Source organism: Scomber japonicus, chromosome 8 (genome assembly GCF_027409825.1).
Source record: "Scomber japonicus isolate fScoJap1 chromosome 8, fScoJap1.pri, whole genome shotgun sequence".
Classification (NCBI taxonomy): domain Eukaryota; kingdom Metazoa; phylum Chordata; class Actinopteri; order Scombriformes; family Scombridae; genus Scomber; species Scomber japonicus.
The window spans coordinates 24,399,083-24,418,389 of record NC_070585.1 but is presented as its reverse complement, the minus strand read 5'-3'; the positions used below and the strand labels follow the sequence as shown (position 1 = coordinate 24,418,389).

General features: G+C 37.8%; 1 protein-coding gene across 1 annotated transcript; it reads right to left on the bottom strand.

Moving 5' to 3' along the window:
• Positions 1-2,244: 2,244 nt before the first annotated feature.
• Positions 2,245-17,366, bottom strand: maea (macrophage erythroblast attacher, E3 ubiquitin ligase). Its single transcript, XM_053324068.1, has 9 exons — positions 17,292-17,366; positions 10,961-11,143; positions 8,390-8,593; positions 8,037-8,159; positions 7,251-7,327; positions 6,992-7,100; positions 4,467-4,600; positions 3,795-3,990; positions 2,245-3,672 (listed from the first exon to the last, which is right to left on the bottom strand). The coding sequence occupies exons 1-9, from the start codon at positions 17,358-17,360 to the stop codon at positions 3,577-3,579; spliced, it is 1,191 nt and encodes a 396-aa protein (XP_053180043.1). The 5' UTR covers positions 17,361-17,366; the 3' UTR covers positions 2,245-3,576.
• Positions 17,367-19,307: the final 1,941 nt, after the last annotated feature.

Here is a 19,307-nt window from a genome sequence, read left to right as displayed (position 1 = left end):
TGCACATTTATTGGTAAAGCCTTTCTTGGTCTTCACAAAGGGGGTCAAACAGTACATTGACTCAAATAGACTTTCTTCTGATCGGTTGTAAAAAGCATGGATGCTTTTTGTTTTCTTTTACCAACAAGGCTTGTGAAACGAGCTCATGAAGCAATGATTGTGAAATACAAAATGAAAACTTACATAACACTAAAAGCTAATTTTCTGTTATGTAATGACAAAATCGGTAGCTTTCCTCAAAAATATGAATTTAATCCTCAAATCTGTTCAGATAAGAAGCTCACAAGTCATAAGGACACATAATTAAAATGCTCTAATCTTCCTGGGTTTTTTTTCTGCTAGCTTTAATAACATTTTCTAACAAATGTGGTTAAGACACACAGAGAGTAAAGTGAATTGTGTAAAAAATAATTTAAAATGTTATGAAATTTGGTGACATTTAACATAAAAATGACAGAACAAAGAGCAAGGTGAGTTGGATCTGCCATTGAGGACTGAGGTCATGTCCTCAATACTGTTTGAGTGAACTGGGGGGAGGGGGGACCATTTCTAATACATTTTGCATTTTAGTTTTCTTAAACCAATTCAGATATGTTCTCGAGTCAACCTCCTTAAACTGCACTTAGGCAGGAAACACATTAAAGAACATGGTCGCAATTTTTAATGTATGCCTTAAAACAACAGTCAGTCAGGTGCCCAGGTTTTCTTCACTATAATCATTCCTCCTGTTCATACTGGCTACTAAAAGACCCTCTTCAAATGTGCTTTTAATGCAAGTAAAGGGGGACACAGTCCACAGTCTTTTTGTGCAAAAATGCTTTAAAAGGTTTATCTGAAGCTTCATCAGTCTTAGTCATATTAAGTGGATATTTGCAAAATGTATGTATTAATTTCTCTCTGTTTCCTTAGACAGCTGTGTAGTAACAAAATGAGGGATTTTGGAGCTAAAAAGACTGTCAAGTTAAAAGTTATTAACTTGATTTGACTCATTTGGACGGCTGAAACTCCTCATTAGCTTCATAAACACTTTTCACAAAAAAGAGGACCATGGATTATGGGCCCCATCTGTTACATTGTAAGTGAATTGTAAGGGACCTTCTGTTCTGTTTTTAGTAAGAAAAGCAAACCTTTTCAGTGTAAGTTTAGGAATTTGACCATTGCTTTAAGACAGACACGGGTCTTTTAAAATAACAGGACTTGGCAATTTTCAAAAATATGGGAAAGTGTGTAGAAATTAAGTCATGGAGATAGAATTTCCCAAAAAGGTATTTTAACAGTTCTTTTCCAAACCTATTTTGTGGATAGTGAAAGTCAAAAGGCAGGTAGGACAATTGATTTTAAAACCAATTCTAAAATCCTGACAAACACTGATTAAACTATGTGGTAACCTTGTTTTAAATGGGATATATTCTTGTTAATACATCTAAAATTTGTTATAGGTTGTCTATGAAGCAAAATGATTTTGAATCGTAACAAAACAAAGATTAGTTTTTGTCTTAAAGATGGAGAAATGAAAGACCTTAAGATGATTCATAGTATCAATCGGACTTGCTGTTACTTTAGGTTGCGCATTTATTACCATTTAATCCACGTTACTCCTACATTACCATCTGTATGAGTGCTTTTCACGACTAGACCAAAAACTGACTGCGCAGAGTACTGACCTCTTCAGAACAGTTTCAGGTGAAAGACACAACACTCGGTTTAATTTCCACATCAACAGAGTAATCGACGACCTCTCCCCGCCTATGGTAATGATGATGACGATTTAGGGCTCACAGAGCAGAGCAGACAAATCAAATAAAAAACACTGAAATCAAAGTTCACTAAATCTTTATGAGGCATATTGCTCACGAAACAATCCCTTCATCTAGTCTATCAACACAAACATACATGACAGTCTGCGTCTTACAGATACACTTCCAAACTCATGAATGGACACAAATGAGGCAACTTTTGGCTTGTCAATAAACAACAGATGGAGGAAATGATTGACCACAAGACTGATCGTGTTGAACACAAAACTGTATTTCTGGATTGCTCTGTGTGGGTGTTTAGGGTTGAATTTGTACAATTTGAGGGTTAATTGTGTTTATTTGTCCCTTCATCTTAATATATTTAGCAAATAAAGCCTATTATAAGCCTACATGATGTATTGAAGCAATTAGTGTACTTTTATGCTACAAAACCTTGTAGTGTTGGTGCTGCAGGCAACTTAAAATAAGCTGAATCTTCAGACTGAAAAGATCTGCACAATCCTTCTCTTTATTGTACCGTTCATCGTTGGAAAAATAGCTATGAAATTAAAAATATTCGGGCAATGTTGAATTAACTAAAATCACCCAGAGTTTCCTTTACAAACAGAATAAATATCCAAAGTTGACTGAAATGAGCTAATTCTATTAGCTGGAAAAAAAGGAGTGAAATTGATTGAATGGAACTGAAAAAGCCAACTTCACACACAACCAAGGAAGACAGTTTGTTCATTAAGAAAAAGCATCATCAGAGATGGTTGTCATATTTGAGTATTGCGTAAATCTCGCTATGGTAGTTAGTACATTGTAATTAATATTACCAAGTTCATGAGGAAAACTAAAAGCTTCTTCAGAAATGAGAAGTCATACTGAACAACCAGGTTACTGCGGGCTTTTTCCAGGTTTACAACACCCAACAAAAGACGTGTTCAGTTCACACAGCAGTCTTCTTCTAAGGTTAATCTTCATTGTCATTACTTGTCCCCAAAACACCCGAATGTATACATGATGAATAATTCCTATCTACTATTTACATTTCAAAAGGAGCCAATTGCAGTCCAAATCAAGCTCCAGCTTCACAGTCAAGGGGGGAAGAAATGCAAAATGGTAGGCAGTTTAAGGGAGGCCTTTAACATTTACCCCCCATGCCCAACCCCCCCCAACAACCCACCAAAAAACACAGCTAGAAGACAAAGGATGTCAACAGCATGCATCACACAATGAGATGCTACCACATGACCCGGAAGCCATGTTTGTTTTCAAAAAGGCCCAAACCTCACGTGTTATTGTGGTTAATAGAGCGATACCAAGTTAACACAGTCCTGCCACGTTGTTTTAGTAACAAAGGAACACCACTTGTGAAAGGAAAAAGTCAAAGTAACCTCAACAAGTTTTTTTATTTGTTGTAGTAAAATCAAACATCTACCTAGAAGTTTTTCACCTCATCAGTCCTTTTTTGTTTCTAGTCTATAATCTTCAAAGTGAAGGCCTGTAAGATAATGACAATGCCGATAGTCCATGTGCTTGAATGGATCCGATCAAACAACTTCTTGTTTTCTAGCCACATCTAAAACAGAGTCTGAAAAGAGAAGAGCCCAGTTTCTGAGTGATGAAAATGGGTGGAGTAAGGGAATTGGCGAACTAGAGCTGATTATGTATCGGGAAGGAGAGGGTTGGGGGTTGGGGCATGTCAAGTGTGTTTGTTGGGGGAGGAAGGGCACTGGACCACAGCTCCACAGGTGGCTCCCTTGAGTAGGCCAGGTCACCGCTGATGGACGACAGGCCATATTCGATCATGTTTACACTCAGATCATCTGGGTGATCACATGATGTAGACCTTCTCAGCCTGAGAGAAGTTGAAGACTTCTTTGGTTCTGGGGCATACCACTTTGTCATCTTGGCGAATAGACAGAAGGGACTGAAAGAGACATTAAAAAGAAAAAAAACAGCGTTGGACATAAGCGTTTCTGGCTTTCATTTTAAAATGATTTAACATAAGAGAAATAGTTTTAGCTGCAGTTTATCTCGTGGTATACTCACATTGTAGCCGTACACATATCCATTAGGCAGCATCATTGGTGGATTGTTTTCATTCATGACCTCCCCAGAGATCTTACAGACTAGTCTGGAGTTGGCGCAGTGGGCCATGGGTAGTGGCTGGGCCAGCTTGTTTAAGGATTTACTGCACACTGGGCAGTCTGGGTTCTTAGAGGTACCATCCTCCTTGTAGCACTGACTGGAAACAGCATGGAGGTTAAGGACAAACAAGTGTCTTTCAGTGAAGTAAAATGTGATGTTATTATGGGTCTTTAATCATAAGAATGAGGGGAATCATAATCCACAGCATTTTTATGTTAGACAGAGAAAGTTATAATTATGTCTGAAAAACCCCATTCTGATAGACCTAGAATAATTGTAGCCACATTATTTAATACACACACCACTGAACTGTTTATTTTAGTCATTTAGCTTTATATGTCATGTAAATAAATGAATATTAACATTGTGGCCACAAGCCCAAACGTGTTGGTCTAGAAATAAAGTAGACTTTTTCCTTTCTCCTTTCACTGTGTAAATAGGTAAAATTGCACCTGAAACCCCTTCTCTGCTTCTAAAAACATCATATTTGCACACTGAGAAAGTATAACCGAGGAGTTAAGACGCATCAGGGCAGAAGCAGCTCATTTTTGTCAACAGAGTATGGTAGGATACGGTGTCTTGATGGCAGACAGACCAGCCTGTAAAGTGATAGTGAAGACAGAGTTGTTCCCCAGTTGATGCAGTCTGTAGTTGTCGTATCGGAACTGCTGGATCAGCATCTTCCAGCGGGCTGGATCCAAAAGGTCCTGATGTAATAGAGAGAGAACAAGATAGAGGAAGAGAGATGTTGAAGAGATCTGAGGCACTCAAGGAGAGGGTAATACTTACAGCCATTAACATTTCATGGCTAATTAGTTTAAAAAATACCTACGCATTTCAGCCATTACAGTCTTCATCAGGGTCAGTACTTGCCCTCACTTACCCTCTTGAGTGCCTGAATTCTTTTCAACTACTCTAAACTAGTAGGATCCCCAAATCACCTTTCTGCTCCCAAGCAGCACTCCATACATGTGTTTTTTGACTGAGACAGAAAAAGAGAGTTTTACACCAACAATTATCTCGAGGAAAACAGCAGGCGTGGTCATTTCAAATTCTAAAAACCCACCTACAGCAAGTGCACAGCAGTCTATCACATGACTCTTATTTTCATTCCTTCTCAAACTGTTTATTACCCAAACATGTTTGACTACATTGCCTTCACTGGGGCGGTATAAACTGCAACACGCACCAGCCCCGTCACACCATTCAGGCTGTTGACCATTCTTCACCCTTAGGGTAGTATATGATTTCAGAGACATCAAGGAAGTGGATATAACCTTATACAACCTCATGATAAAGGCAATGTAGATGAGACAGTTTTGTTAATAAAGACAGTATACTGGGGAAGTGTTGGGCAACTTGTCTTTAAAATGATTTGGATAAACTTCCTGCACAACCAGTAAGACCAGTCCAACCAGAATAACTCTAGACCAAAGTTGGACTCAAGTCAACTCTTCAGCACATAATGTATAAAAGTAAAAGTAGTTAATTGCATACGGAGAGAATTACATTCTACTTTTAATGGCAACTTAACTTTTGCTCCACTGCTCTACTGTCCTCAGCGGTCACATATACCAATCACAAGCTGCACAGTTAATCAAGTTACAATCATGATCAGAAGTTTGGCTGCCACAATGAATTAAATGTGATATTGAGGCTTTGTGTTTAAAATAACTGCTGAGGAGCATCTGCCTGTTCACAGGTTAACCTGCTACTGTGGGAAATGTATTTTATGTTCTCTGTTCAGACATTACCAGTGTAGTATTGATCAAGTTATATAATTATTCACTATGGAATTAAACCAGTTATTTCATATTATTTGTAAATTCTTTATTCCAATATTATTCCAGTATTTTAATCTCTCTAAGTGGACAAACAGTCAAGGTTGAGTATTCCCTTTTGGGGCCTTAGAAAATCATGCTGTGTGAAACTAAATGATACAGTCAGGCGCTTGTTGTCCACTCCCATGACGATAGCTGAGGAATGGGAAACACTATTAGGTTGATGGCAATACTTAATGTGATGAAAATTACCCAAAACATGAGATAAAGGGATATGAATACAACCCAATTATCAAGAATGACTAAGCAGGAAGGGAACTGATGGGTATATAGGACAGGGCCTTCAGATTAGGTTTCAGTTGCTCCATTGTTCCAACTCAGTTTACATGTATTAAGTCTATTATACAGTAAACATTTCATTGCATTGAACTGTGCCAGTTTCAATGTGTTCCTTTGATTGTGACGTTTCTTGTTGTGAAGAGCCTGAAGAATTCACTGACCTGGCTGACTCTTTTTCCAATACACAATCATAGACATTTATTTATAGAAAACTGATTAACGGCTCTCTGCTTCCTAAACACAGATGCAGCTGAGTGTTTTCACTTCAAAAGGCATTTTAATGTAATGTAAAACACTGGGAAAAAGTTGAATTTTATTTGTTTGTCGACTTTGGTTTCACTCTGATGTCATTTAAAAGTGATGGCAGTTTACATTTTTCTCCAAGATAGATAAATTATCATGTTTTCAATAGTGAGAGAAATAATTTTGGCTATAAATGTGCAGCCTTCCAAACATGTTGGCCGGGGGCAGAAACTCTCAGCTCTGCATCTGTCAGTCTGGCACAAGAAGCTGGCAAATATATTGCTGCACAAGTTTGGATTGGTCCATCTTGTTGATGTGGCACTATGTTGTAACTCCTTCTCAGAGGACATCTGATATGAACTAATAACTAAAAACAAGAACTAGTAACACAAGCTACTGGAGAACAAATCGAAAGTAGCACAACAGCAAAGGGAGTTCTTTTTTAACACAGACAATGGAGGCCCTCTAGTGGCTGGTCAGGGGCTATAGCACCTGTCTCTTTCAATTGTCCACAGTCTGCAACACCATGTTACTAATCATGGTAAGCACAAACTCTTAAGATGTGTGAACAGATGTGCTCTGTTTGACGTTTTGTGTGAATTACATTAAAAATGGCAGAAACCCAGATGAGTATAGCACTGTGTTGTATGGTTGTATGCGTGTGAAAAAGTGGTCTGACCTAATAATAAAAGTATACATGTACATATTTACACTAGTCAAGAACATAAGTGTTACCTTGTATGGGGAGATGTGTGTATCTGATGGGAAAGCCAGCATGCCCATCACCTGCCGAACCTCATCCAACTGACCGCCCTCTGCTTGGCTGAAGTGTTTCCTTGCATGTCTGACATACACAAAGAGACAGAAAATCACAACATCAGTGGGCTATTGACTGATTTAATGGTTTATTGTCTCCAATAATAGCTAAAATATCAAAAACATTAAGGTTAATATGATTGTTTAAGGTGAAATAGTGTGCATGTTGTGGTTCTACCTGACTGCATCCATTCGTTTGTTTTGCCTGATGAGCTCGATGAACTCCTGGATTCTCAGACTGAATTCAAGACAACTCTGCAAAGGAAACAAACATCCTTTTTTGTACAACTGGTAGATTTCAATATGATGTAAACCAACTGGATATAGAAACAAACATATCCTACCACTGTGGCTGACAGAGCTTTAAAAAGTACAATCTGCAATGAAGATTTACCTGCAGATAGTTGTTATTGTTTTCCTAATTGGTTACATTGACGCTCATTTAACAAATGTTCTCACGAGGAAGTAAAAAAAGAAATTCCCCTTGTGTTACTATATCACCGGTCTTTGAATAACCTCGTAAATATTCTGCCATTCACAGAGTACAAGGTTGACTCTCAAAGTCACAGCTAAGAGGGAAGATTATTATGCTTTGGTGGAGGTCTACACTCTGCTGAGTACTTTCTGGTTTAATAGGATAATCTTAGGGATTAACACTTTAACTTGCTGTCGATGCCAGCAAGGCAAACCATCCAGGAGGAGTAATTAAATCTTAAAAGGTCTGTTTTTGAGCATAAACAGCAATACATTGCCGATTCTTGTTGTGGGAGCAGAAATATGTGACATCCTAATAAGCATTTGTCCTTTTAGAATACTTCTGCTTGACATGCTTGACTTTCAAAAGCTTGACTTGAACTGATTAAGTTAAATAAGCTTTTTTTTTCTCCATGGGCATGACATAAGGAATTTTCACTACTTTTAAACCATTTGTATTCATGAGGCAAAATTTTCAGAAATTAACTACCTTCATCTTGCGGAGGCGGGATTTATTGTCATGGCACCAGGCTAAGCAAGTGGCCGTCTCCTGCCTCTCCAGAGACTCCTCTACCTCTTTAGCTGTGAGGAACATCTCAATGTTCACCAGGTCCTAAAAACACAAGTGTGGATATGTTAATAGACAACAAGGGCAACCCCAACCCCCAAAACCCCAAATAAAATAATGGAGGGAAGAGCAAGAAGTTGTCACACATGTCACATAAATGCACAACAGTTTTAAATTAAAACCACCCGTCTTATATGTTCTCTAAAAGAGAGGATCAGTGACTGTTTCTTCACTGTCTCATTTGGTTTTGTTTCTTTGTACACGCGAACACTTACCTCTATACCGCTCTGTCTGGCCAGTTTAACAGCTGTATTGTAGTAGCCACAGCGTAGCAGATGCTCCACCATCATGCGGTCCATGCGTTTCTTCTTCCACAGGTTGACCGAGGCTGGCTGGTCGCTGCTGTGCTCTTTCAAGTGCTCGATACGACGCTTACATAGCTTGGCACTCTCGTCTTCTGCTTGGATGGACTCAGCAGCCTGAGGCACACACACACACACACACACACACACACACACACACACACACACACACATAATCAAGATGTTTATAAAAGGTTAAATATGCATCATGTAAAACAGAGATATCAATTATTCATAAAACATATTTTCTAACAGAAAGAGCTCAATTTTTTCTGTTAAACACAATGTATGGTAAGGAGAGTAGCTAAACAAAGAATCAGATAATGTAATAGAGCTGGTTTCATATTTACTTTTTATAAACCTTTTGTAATACCGGCGATGACTGAAAACCGATAACTTGGCCGCCCTCTGAAATTGGACTACAAGACTTTTCAGACCTTGAGCATTGTTGAGGTCAGGCCAGACTAAACAGCTGCATCCTGTTCTGTGAATGAAGTATTATATGATGGAGGTAAGGTGGGTGTCATAACCGGAAAGGCAAAGGATCACAAACACATTCAAAAATGTGCTCCAACCGATACCTGTTATATGTATATCCCAAATTTATTTTGAAGCGACAAAGCAGAAAGGAAATGGCACTAATACTTTTGGATTTTATTAGAAACATCTTGCAGTGTACAAATGCATTCCTCGGTGTACTGTTCCCTGCCTCTTCCATATTAGATGAACCTCCTTCTGGTTTATTCTCTCCTTTTTAGGCCTTGAACTAAACTCTGTCTCTCGCTGTCAGATTTCAATCTTGACTTTTGGACCACTTCACTCTACACCAGTCGGACAAGATTTGGCAGAAGAGATGAACATGTTTTGGAAATACCCCTGCCCCTCAGGCAAATCAGTGCACTATCTGATGTGATCTAGTTGTCAGCACTGTTCATGCAGTGCAAAAACTATGAACTCATGAAGTAAAAACTATCAGATATTAGGGGTTTGGGGGAAGATGCATGTAGTGTGGACGTGGACGATTCTGCATCAATTCATTAATACATTCACAATAGTCAAAAATCAACTTAATAAACGTGATGTTGACGGAGAGTAAAAGGCAGAACGAGACAATGCGAGTGCCTAGAGATTCCCACAGCTACCACATAATATGTTGCCACCACGGTTAAAAAAAAAACCTCTACAAGTATGCTTTGATTACTTGTTTTCAGTCATTTTGTCAGTTTGATACAAGAACCAGCCGGGCTGCATTCCACCACTGCCAAACAACATCCACAAGGCCACAATTATACAGTTATAAAGAAACCACAGCCACAATAAGGTGCTTTAGTCAAAAGAGGGGAGTAATGTGGCTTTTAACAGTTTGCTCTAGCAGAAGGGAGATCCTGCTTGTAAATGTGATACTGATTGTGGTGTATCCAAATACCAAGGACAACACCAGGGCTTGCCTTATCTTACTGTTAAAGACTTGGTGAGTTCAGGGTTTTTCTAAATGTGTTTCATGTTTCCTCTCAAATGCAAAGAGGTTTTGTGGACCTTGTGCTGACTAATGAGGATAGATTTAAAATTAGAAATAAATTCAGTTTGATGTCCATCCAGTCAAGTCCAGATTTTAACATTGATCTCCAAAGTTGGCATCTATGAAAAAATGGCCTGTAGTAATGTGAAGTATCAAAAGGAGAAACTGCAAAAACCTTCTACAAACATAATACATAGCTGCAGTTGCCAGAAATGTTCAAGGACCAGTATACTAGGGTTTAGTGGAATCTAGTAGTGATGTTGCAGATTGCAATAAATTGAATACAGCTCCCCTCCCTAGCCACAAAACTTGTGAAAATGAATGTGAAAGGCCCTCTCTAGAGCCAGTGTTTGGGTTGTCTGTTCTGGGCTATTGTAGAAATATGGCCGTGCAACATGGCAGGCTCTGTGGCAGATCTCTGCTCCCTACACAGATGTTAAGATTTCATTCTAAGGTAACAAAAACAAGGCAATTCTTATTTTCAGATGATAATACACTAATTAAATCATATTTATAAATATTCATATTCCATTTCTTTTAGGTCCTTTCTGCAAGACGCCCATAAATTCTACACACTGCGCCTTTAAGCCAACTTTCTGTTGCCTCTGTAATCAATACTTTATATGAGGGTAGTCCTCTGAAAACTGAAATGATTTGACAATGACAAAACTTCTATCGTGTGATGAACTTGGAACACAAAGTAAGCAACCACATGGAGAATTAGAAGCAGATAAACAGAGTTTTTCTCTGCTAAGATCTATCCAACGATACTTCCTGACAGAAGGTGGAGGTAACGCACCATTTTCCTGTTTGGTAACAGAACTAACCCTAGATTAATCCAAATCAGTGTAGAGATGGAGTTATTGAAGACAGCTCAAGCCTCATCTAGAGATAAGTTCTTAGCTAGCTTAGACAGAAACATTGACTAATGACCACATCTGTGTGTTTAAATCTGTATCCCTCACCTTTCTCTTCAGGGCGCTGAGTTTTTCCACAACTCCGTCCAGCAGTGACACCACCGAGTCGACCACCGGGAAGCTGCTAAGCGTCTTCTCCAGCTCTGCAACCACCATCGTCACGTGACTCGTCTCCCTGTCGATGTTCTTCTGAGCTGCCCTGAAACGTTTGTTCAGAGTCTCGTAGGGCACCTGCAAAAGAAATTAACCATGATCTATCAGGCACTCAGATTTATTAGTGACGAACAGTTTCACAGGGTCTTATTGAGGGAAAATTACACATAATACACATAAAATCAAGTTTGAATTTGTGTGCTCAAGTTGTCAGATTGCTGTGCTGTTCACACGGCACAACTTTTGTCAGCGATCTCCAAAAAATGTCACCTAGACAAAAATCAGGCCTATAATCGTGTAGTGTGAACTCAGCATCAAGTCTCAGAGAATAACTGTTTAGAAAGGCCAAGGCTAAAGTGAAGATAAGAAATTGTAAGAATTTGTTTAGTCCGCTATTTCCAGTTGATACAAAATGTATGAAAGGCCTCTCAGCGGATGGGTGCGGGGGAAGAGGCTCCCCAGGAAAGAAACACGATAACAAACAAACAAAGCGCCTGCTGTTGAATTTTCATTGATTCAAGGAGCAATGGATTGTTTGCTTTCATGCAGGATGACACACTTGCTCTCTCTCTCTCTCTCTATAATAATGTCTGTGATACATTTAGCCTTTTTGCTTTTAGCCTGACACACACATTGGATCCATATAACAAATGATGATCTGAGCAATACTAAAGTTTGTCAGAAATGTTGTCTCATTGCTCTACATCAGAGTCAAATTGCAAAATTATGACAGAAAAGTCACATTAACACTTCCATACAGTTCAGGGTCAGATTTTACCCATTTTTTTTTACATTTGAAAGCTGTAAAAACACCTTAAAACATTTCTTTAAGCCAGACTTTTCTAATGTGACCCACAGTATATAAAAATGTATATAAAATGCATCATTTTTTAAATTTTCGTGCAGCTGGTACACATTTTCAGACGTACAAATGTACAAATTTGACTTCCATTTATTAAACAAGTTCAAAAATCAGCATTCAAACGTGTTATATTTATCATATTCTCTAAAATGTTGTCCTGGACCATAAAATAGTGACTGTGAATGTATTTTTTCCCCCCATAAGATTGATCAAACATTTATTGATGACTGATGGGGGAATTTATGAATCTGAATAGAGACCAATTATGAGTCAGAATATGAACAGTATGTAAATGTTTAAAAAAAAAAGTGGCTCCATGAATGCCTGAGAAAATCATTTAAAAACCTGGTGGAGAATTCAGGATTACATTTTGCAGAAGGACCTGGTAAAAAAACAAAACTACATACAGCAATAACAGCTGTCACACATAGTTTGCCTCAATAATCTTTCTTGTTAAGAGACCTTAAGTAAACTTATCTGTATTCAAATGAATGTCATTTGTATGTATGTAAAATGTGTTAAGACTTGAGGAGAAATGTGGTATTGTATGTATGGGGGTGTGTAATATAGGGCAGATTTGAGACTTTAATACAACCAGCCAGACATAAATAGGAAAGAGCAGTTTTGAGAGTCTTGAACTTTTCCCCCCCTGTGGTTCATGTGTGTTTTCAATACGTCACAAATAGTTAGAATGAGATCAAGATAAACACCGTGCTTCACAATGCCCTGTGAACTGTATAATAACCTAATTTTATAACATTTCTGCAGCCAGCTGAATTCAGCAACTCCAGTTCAATAATTACTCAGTGGAAACAAATTAAAACATGAAAAGCAGACAACCGTTTCCTGCTGGTTTCCTTTCTTCTTGTTCGCTACTGCAGCTTACAAATTATTCACTTATTGCTACATTTCATCTCAAACAGCATGATGTATAGTTTGTGTATGTAATTTGGAAGTTAATGCGGTGCATCTAGAAATCTGTACAGTACAGTATGAAAGTTAATATTCAACGTGATCCTGTTAATTGTACCCAATTCCTGTTTTGGAGATTTACAATTACAACCTATTACTAGTGATGCTTCTAATCTATTTCCCTTATTCTCCAATTTTTCATCTTAAAACTGGCTGTCAAATTTAAAAAGGGGTTTTGTTTTTCAACTGTCCTGAAACACATCTGGTGTATTTGGCTCTAGTGAAGTAGTAAAAATAAAAAATCTGGTCAACTTTTGATGTAACATTCATCATAAATTCAATGATTTATGTGTATTCTTGTCTAAATTACCTTAAAAAGTAATCTAACACAAGCTATTCAGAAACCTCAGCCACAGAGACAGCTGACAAAACACTACAGCTGCAGTTTCAGAGCTTAAATATTTGTATAAAGATACTTTGAATATGACACTATTTGGAAAAAGTGACAAAACAGCATTTTTAAACCACATCCTCATCACAGAGAACTTTAAAAATATAAGTATAAAGTTTGCAGTCTATCGTCAGTATTTGCAGTGATTTCCCCTCTTCTAATAAAACATTAACAAGAGGACACCTGTAAATGAGATTAATACGTCTGTTGTGGGTCCTTCTTTGAGATATTGCAATGCTTTGATCCATTCAGAGGAACTTATTTTAAGTTGGAGCCAAGTTAATTTCACACATCACTAAGACTGAAGACAAAATTTTATACAAGTGTGCTACGAAACATGAGAGGGGATCCATCTCAAACTTTTCCCAACATGAAACCCAGAACGAGACCCTGTGACTCAGATATCTAATTTGTACCACAAAGCAGTTTGGAACGCATTAGTAAATATTCATTAATGTCCTGTTGGCAGAAATGGGCCATATTCACTACATGAGAGGGTAAATATAGAAAAGGCTTTGCCATTACGTATGAATATATCAGTCTCTAGTGTTTTTTCCCTGACGGCGACATGGAGATCAGAGGTTGACTCTGACACAAACGAACAGTCAATGTTTGACCAACAAATATTGATTTTTTCCCCTTCTTTTTCTTAGTGACAGACTTGGCCACAGATCAACACAGTACTTGTCGGTCATTGAAATGAAGTCTTCAGTATCCACACAAAGCTAGACGGTGATGATTACAGCAAGATGCTAAGAAAGCCTAATTCATTTATTAAAGATGCTCTTAATTTCCTGTGCAGAGTTGAGCTTTGAGACCACAGAGGTTATGTCAAGGAAACAGGTTTGACTCTTTCTACTGAAGCTATTCCTTTGATATGTCTGCTCGTAGCAAATGTTTCAAATCCTCAAGCAGTACTGCTTTACGATGATATTAAACTGACAGGACTTTACATCAATGTGATGAAGTACCTTGATTTCCCCCAAGTAATTAATTCACTGGATTAGCCAGAAACAGATGTTAAAATCTGGATTTTATCCAGGTTTGAACATTTTTCAAAATGGATTTCCATAACATTTTCTTTCTCATAAGAGACTGTATATAAATGGTCTTTTATTTTGCCTGAAGGTGGAAGTTTTAACAGGAAATGCAGACAGCGAACGCAGGGAGAGAAAAATGAGTATAACATGTAACAAAGGTCCCTGAGCAGTACTGAACAGTGGTTGTCTGGTATCTTAAAACTACTAAACTAGTACTGTGCAAACATCTTAGGCTATCATTTCATTTGTTGTTTTAGCAATACAATAATGACCATATATAATTATTTCTCAGTCTCTTAATTAGAATAAAAAACAGGGAAAACAGATAAAAGGAGAGAAAACAGCTTCTATGGGTTACAATGGCAAATATTTAGTGTGAACTCCCCTTACACTTGAGTAATAGCAGGAAGCTGCCTCTCTTAAACCTGAATGGAAGTGGAACCGTAATTAATAATGATGTTTAATAATTCATGTTCAATTTTGTGTACATATTTCCAGTATTTTCTGTTTGTATGATGGTGGTACTTTTGCACAGTACTGTACCTTAAACCACTAAGCCAACAGAACCTAATCATGTCCAGTCAAGTCAAAGTTTATTCATATTTTAAAACAACCTCAGTTGACACAAGATAAAAACAATTATGATTAAGATAAACTATAAGAACACAATTGATAAATTCAAAATATAATTACATAATAATAGCCTAGAGTCAGGATGTGAAGTTGAACTAGGATTAAAAGCCAATGCAAAGAGGTGAGCCTTAAGCAATGATTTAAAACTTTCTAGGGTCTTTTGAGCCTTGACCTAAGACCATTCAGGAGTATCTTTCTAATGATATATTACTACTCTTATATAAAATTACATACACAGTGACATAAGACTGAATATTTTAAGTCTACATCTATATGATAATAGAAATAATCCCCCCTTTTTTAAATGTAATTTACACTGTATATTTGATGTGACCATTTCTCCTATGAACATGATTTACTTGGCAGCAGCAGACATGTAACTGAGTCATGACGAACACATGTCAGACAGCCATTACTGACACTGTGCGCGAGAGGCTGCCTTTCTAAATTTGATCATTTGATGGCAGGTGGCTCAGTGTGAAGAGACAGACGTTGGATAGATACAGGCCCAAACCAAAGTGTGCACATTACTGATTATAAAAAAGAAACTATATACACACATTACATGGCTGAAGTCATTTTAATAAGTCTGAATGATAATTTTGACTTATAGGCTATACATTATCTTTACAATATGTGGCATTATAATGGCTATATTAATGGATAATCAACCACAGGCCAAAATGGGATCATCTTGGCCTTTAACACACATAAATGAACATGTGGTAAATATAATATCAAAGCAACCATCCTCTTTAGTAATGCATGAGGCTAACCTTACACTGACTATGAATATGTCCACCAAAAAAAACGTCCTCAAGGACATAATCTCCAGCTCACACATGTTAAGTGTTAGCAATGCAGATTAGCAGCTTGTCCAATGTCCATGTCTCAGGCAACATAATTTGGCATGATTATACCCCCCCCCCCCCTTCTCCTCCTTTCAATGTAGCTCGAAACGTGATCCACAACACAGCCATCCCACTCCCATTTGTGATGCCAATTAAAAACCATCACTCCTGACTTAAAATGGTGCCCACATACACATCACCTACTACCACCACCATCATCATCATCATCATCCTTACTGCAGCATCCAAAGCAAAAGACAAGACACAAACAGCGAGCCTTTTTTTTTTTTTTTTTTTTAAACATCGCAATGGGCCACCTTTACATCCATCATGACACCATTAGTTTAGCAACACACACAACATTTAAACAAAGCTGTCAATACATTTGCTACTCACGACGCTTTCTTGCTCTCTCTGGAGGCACAGACAGGAAAGGAAATGGAAAGGAAAGCAGTAGCCCCGGACTTGTTTCAGCTCGTCTGTCTCTCTCTCTATATGTGTGTGTGTGTGTGTTTTTTTTAGTGTCGCAGTGTGTGCAATGGAGGAGCGGTGTGTGTGTGCGGCGGTGGCAGCAGCAGGCTGTTATTTCTTTCGCTGGCCATTTTGAAAGTGCACAGAGGCAATCTGATGACACTGCGCTGCCTCGGAGGGGCTTCTACTACCCCTGCTACTGCCTCTGCCTGACAGCCGGGCAAGAGAGCACTAACACCGGACGATTTCACCCTCACTCCCCTCCTCCTCTTCCTCTCTGCTCCTCCTCTCTCCAATTTAGCATACTCGACGTTACCGTGTCTGGTAGGATATATCCATCTTTTAGCGACGTCTGCATGTCTTTTCTCTTTTTCCTCTCCCTTCCCTTTTTCCCCTTTAATTTAAGGGGATGACCTGGTTGTTTAAAGGGATGAGCAACCATGTTTGTTTCACGTCCTGTCATATTACAACCTTTCTATATATATATATATTATATATCATCGTTTAACTGGTGTCACACGGTAAAATTTGCATTAATCCATGTGTAAAAATCGTTAAATTAATCTCATTTAATCGATAAATGTTAAATGAATGCTAAAAGAGCTCGGTGTGTAGCGTTTAAATTACATGATGTAACTAAGGAGAAATGAGCATCGTGTCAAAAAAAACAACAGTTTAACTTGTAAGCTAGCTCCATCTGTGGCCTTCAACCGTCTTAACATCGGCAAAAATAGTAATAAAAATAAAAGCTTGAACATGTAGTTAATCAACAAGACTTTAATATAAGCTATTTAACCAACTACACGATGTTTACTGTAACAAAGTAGTTTTTTGACGGACGCGGAGCTACCTGGCTAAGCTAAACGTTAGCCTCCCTGTCATGCTCGCTGCTTGTAATAACCTAATAATTCCCATTTTACAGATAACACCAAACGCATCGCGGGGCTCTGAAGTGAAGCCGGACTCTGCAGAGGATCAACACATGCAGGTTGTAGCTCGTCTTTACCTTCAGGGTGGGATATTCTTGCACTTTGAGAGCCATGGACAGTTGAGATGCTGTCTCTTGCACCGCCATCTTGGTTTTGTGGGTTTTTTTTCTTGTCGTTGTTGTTTGTGTTTTTTTTTTTCTTTTCTCTGTCAGCTGAGATTAAACCTCGGTGCTCATTACCGCCATCTGGTGACACGGTGCCAGCACTAAACTGTGTGTGTGTGTGGGGAGGGGGGCTTTATAAAAGATGCTTTTCTGCTTTAAATTGGGTTAAAAAAGCTGAAAATATTCTTTTTTGTTTATTCTGAGCGATTATTATTATACATTATAGTTGACCACTCTACTATGTATTGATGTAATTAACGCTATTCAGTGAAATGAATTATTTAGCAGGGGGTTTTAACACTTGCAGGGTGTTGTATGTCAAATTCTCATTAAAAGCTGAGCCCCCCTAAAGGTCTGATCCTAGAATCACCCCCGCATAAAAACAACATTTAACAGTAAACAAAAACCACTAATAATTGAAAATTAAAAATTAAAACAAAGTACAGAAAAATAGAAAGATAGAGAAATATAAAATAAAAAAACTAGACTAGAATAGAGCATAATACGTTTGCAGCATGAAATAATGAATTGCTTTAAAATCATAAAAGGACATGTAGTGCAAATGAAACATTAAAATTTAAAGTGATTTAAAAGAGCTCAATCATAAGCACATGTAAAGAGATGGGGCTGATTTGAGTTCTGCTGGTAGTTTGTTCCAGTTGGTGAGAGTACAGAGCACAAGACCCAGACTTAATTGTCTTGTAAGCAGTGTTGGGGAGGAACTAGTTACATGTAACTGCGTTATGTAATTCAATTACAAAATAAAGAGAGAAAAAATGTGTAGTTAAATTACAGTTACTTATGAAAATGTTGATGATTACAAAGGAGGTTACATCAGAATTCAGATTTTGCTCAGGAGGGTTTTCCCCCTCATTTTTTTAATATTTAACATTTTACTGAATACATATATTGCTGTTTTTAAATCATTAAAATCAATGTTTTGTCATATTGTGTAAATAAATCATGACGTGGGCTTACTTGTAGCACACATGGGCTTAAATGGTGTCACAGTACCAATTAAGCCCATGTCAGACTTTTGTCTTTTTTCATAAAATATCTTCATTTTATTTTCCAAAATCTACATGAACTAATGAATACATTTTCAAATGAGATGTACGTCTTGCTTTATAAGAAATTATCTCCCTTATAAATCATGTCAGTATCCAAGAAAAACACCCAAACTTAGATTTTGGTGGACTTAATGAGTACACTTACCCTGACAGTTGAAAACATTTGTTAGAAAAGTAATCAAAAACTGCACTGAAACAGTTCTTCACTTCACTGGGAATGTTATAATTATGATTAGTTATGAATAAAATAAAACATGCATATATTAAACTTGAATTAAATGCTGCTTATATAACTAAAATATGAAAACATATCGGACATATTCATCATATCGGCCGATAATATCGATTGACCAATATATCAGTCGGGCTCTACTTTTAAATAATGGAAACTTTAGGGGAACTCAGTCAAGATGTATAAATATCTCCGTCTAGGGTCATTACAAAACCAAAACAACTCCACAAACAGAAGCAGCCTGTGCCCTCCCACCCCCTCATACCCCTTGGCTGCAAAGAGAGAAAGAAAAACAAAATGAAAACAAGATAGAAAAGAAAACATAGACTGTAGCTGACAAGCTTATGACATGTATTTGTACAATCATATTAAAATATACTATAAATGGCATATGTCGACAGTTACAGAGTGAACAGGATCTTAAAATCCACAGTCCAGTCACCCAGATGGAAGAACAGCATATTAAGGAAGCTGCACCCTCCTCCCCTCCTTTGCCCTCCAAATCTGTTTATCCAAGAAAGATTAAAGGAGCAGTTTGAGCTCTTGAGCGGCCTCCATGAATGCTTCAATAGATCCTATTTTAGCTCCTTGTGCCCGGGCAGAAAAAAGTTTCAGATGACATGTTTG

Coding starts and splice junctions, on each gene's coding strand:
- maea (XM_053324068.1), bottom strand. CDS start 17,360: ATGGCGGTGCAAGAGACAGCATCTCAACTGTCCATGGCTCTCAAAGTG. Junction 8,594..10,960: donor TCAGCGCCCTGAAGAGAAAG/GTGAGGGATACA, acceptor TGTGTGCCTCAG/GCTGCTGAGTCCATCCAAGC. Junction 3,673..3,794: donor GATATGTGTACGGCTACAAT/GTGAGTATACCA, acceptor TGTCTCTTTCAG/TCCCTTCTGTCTATTCGCCA.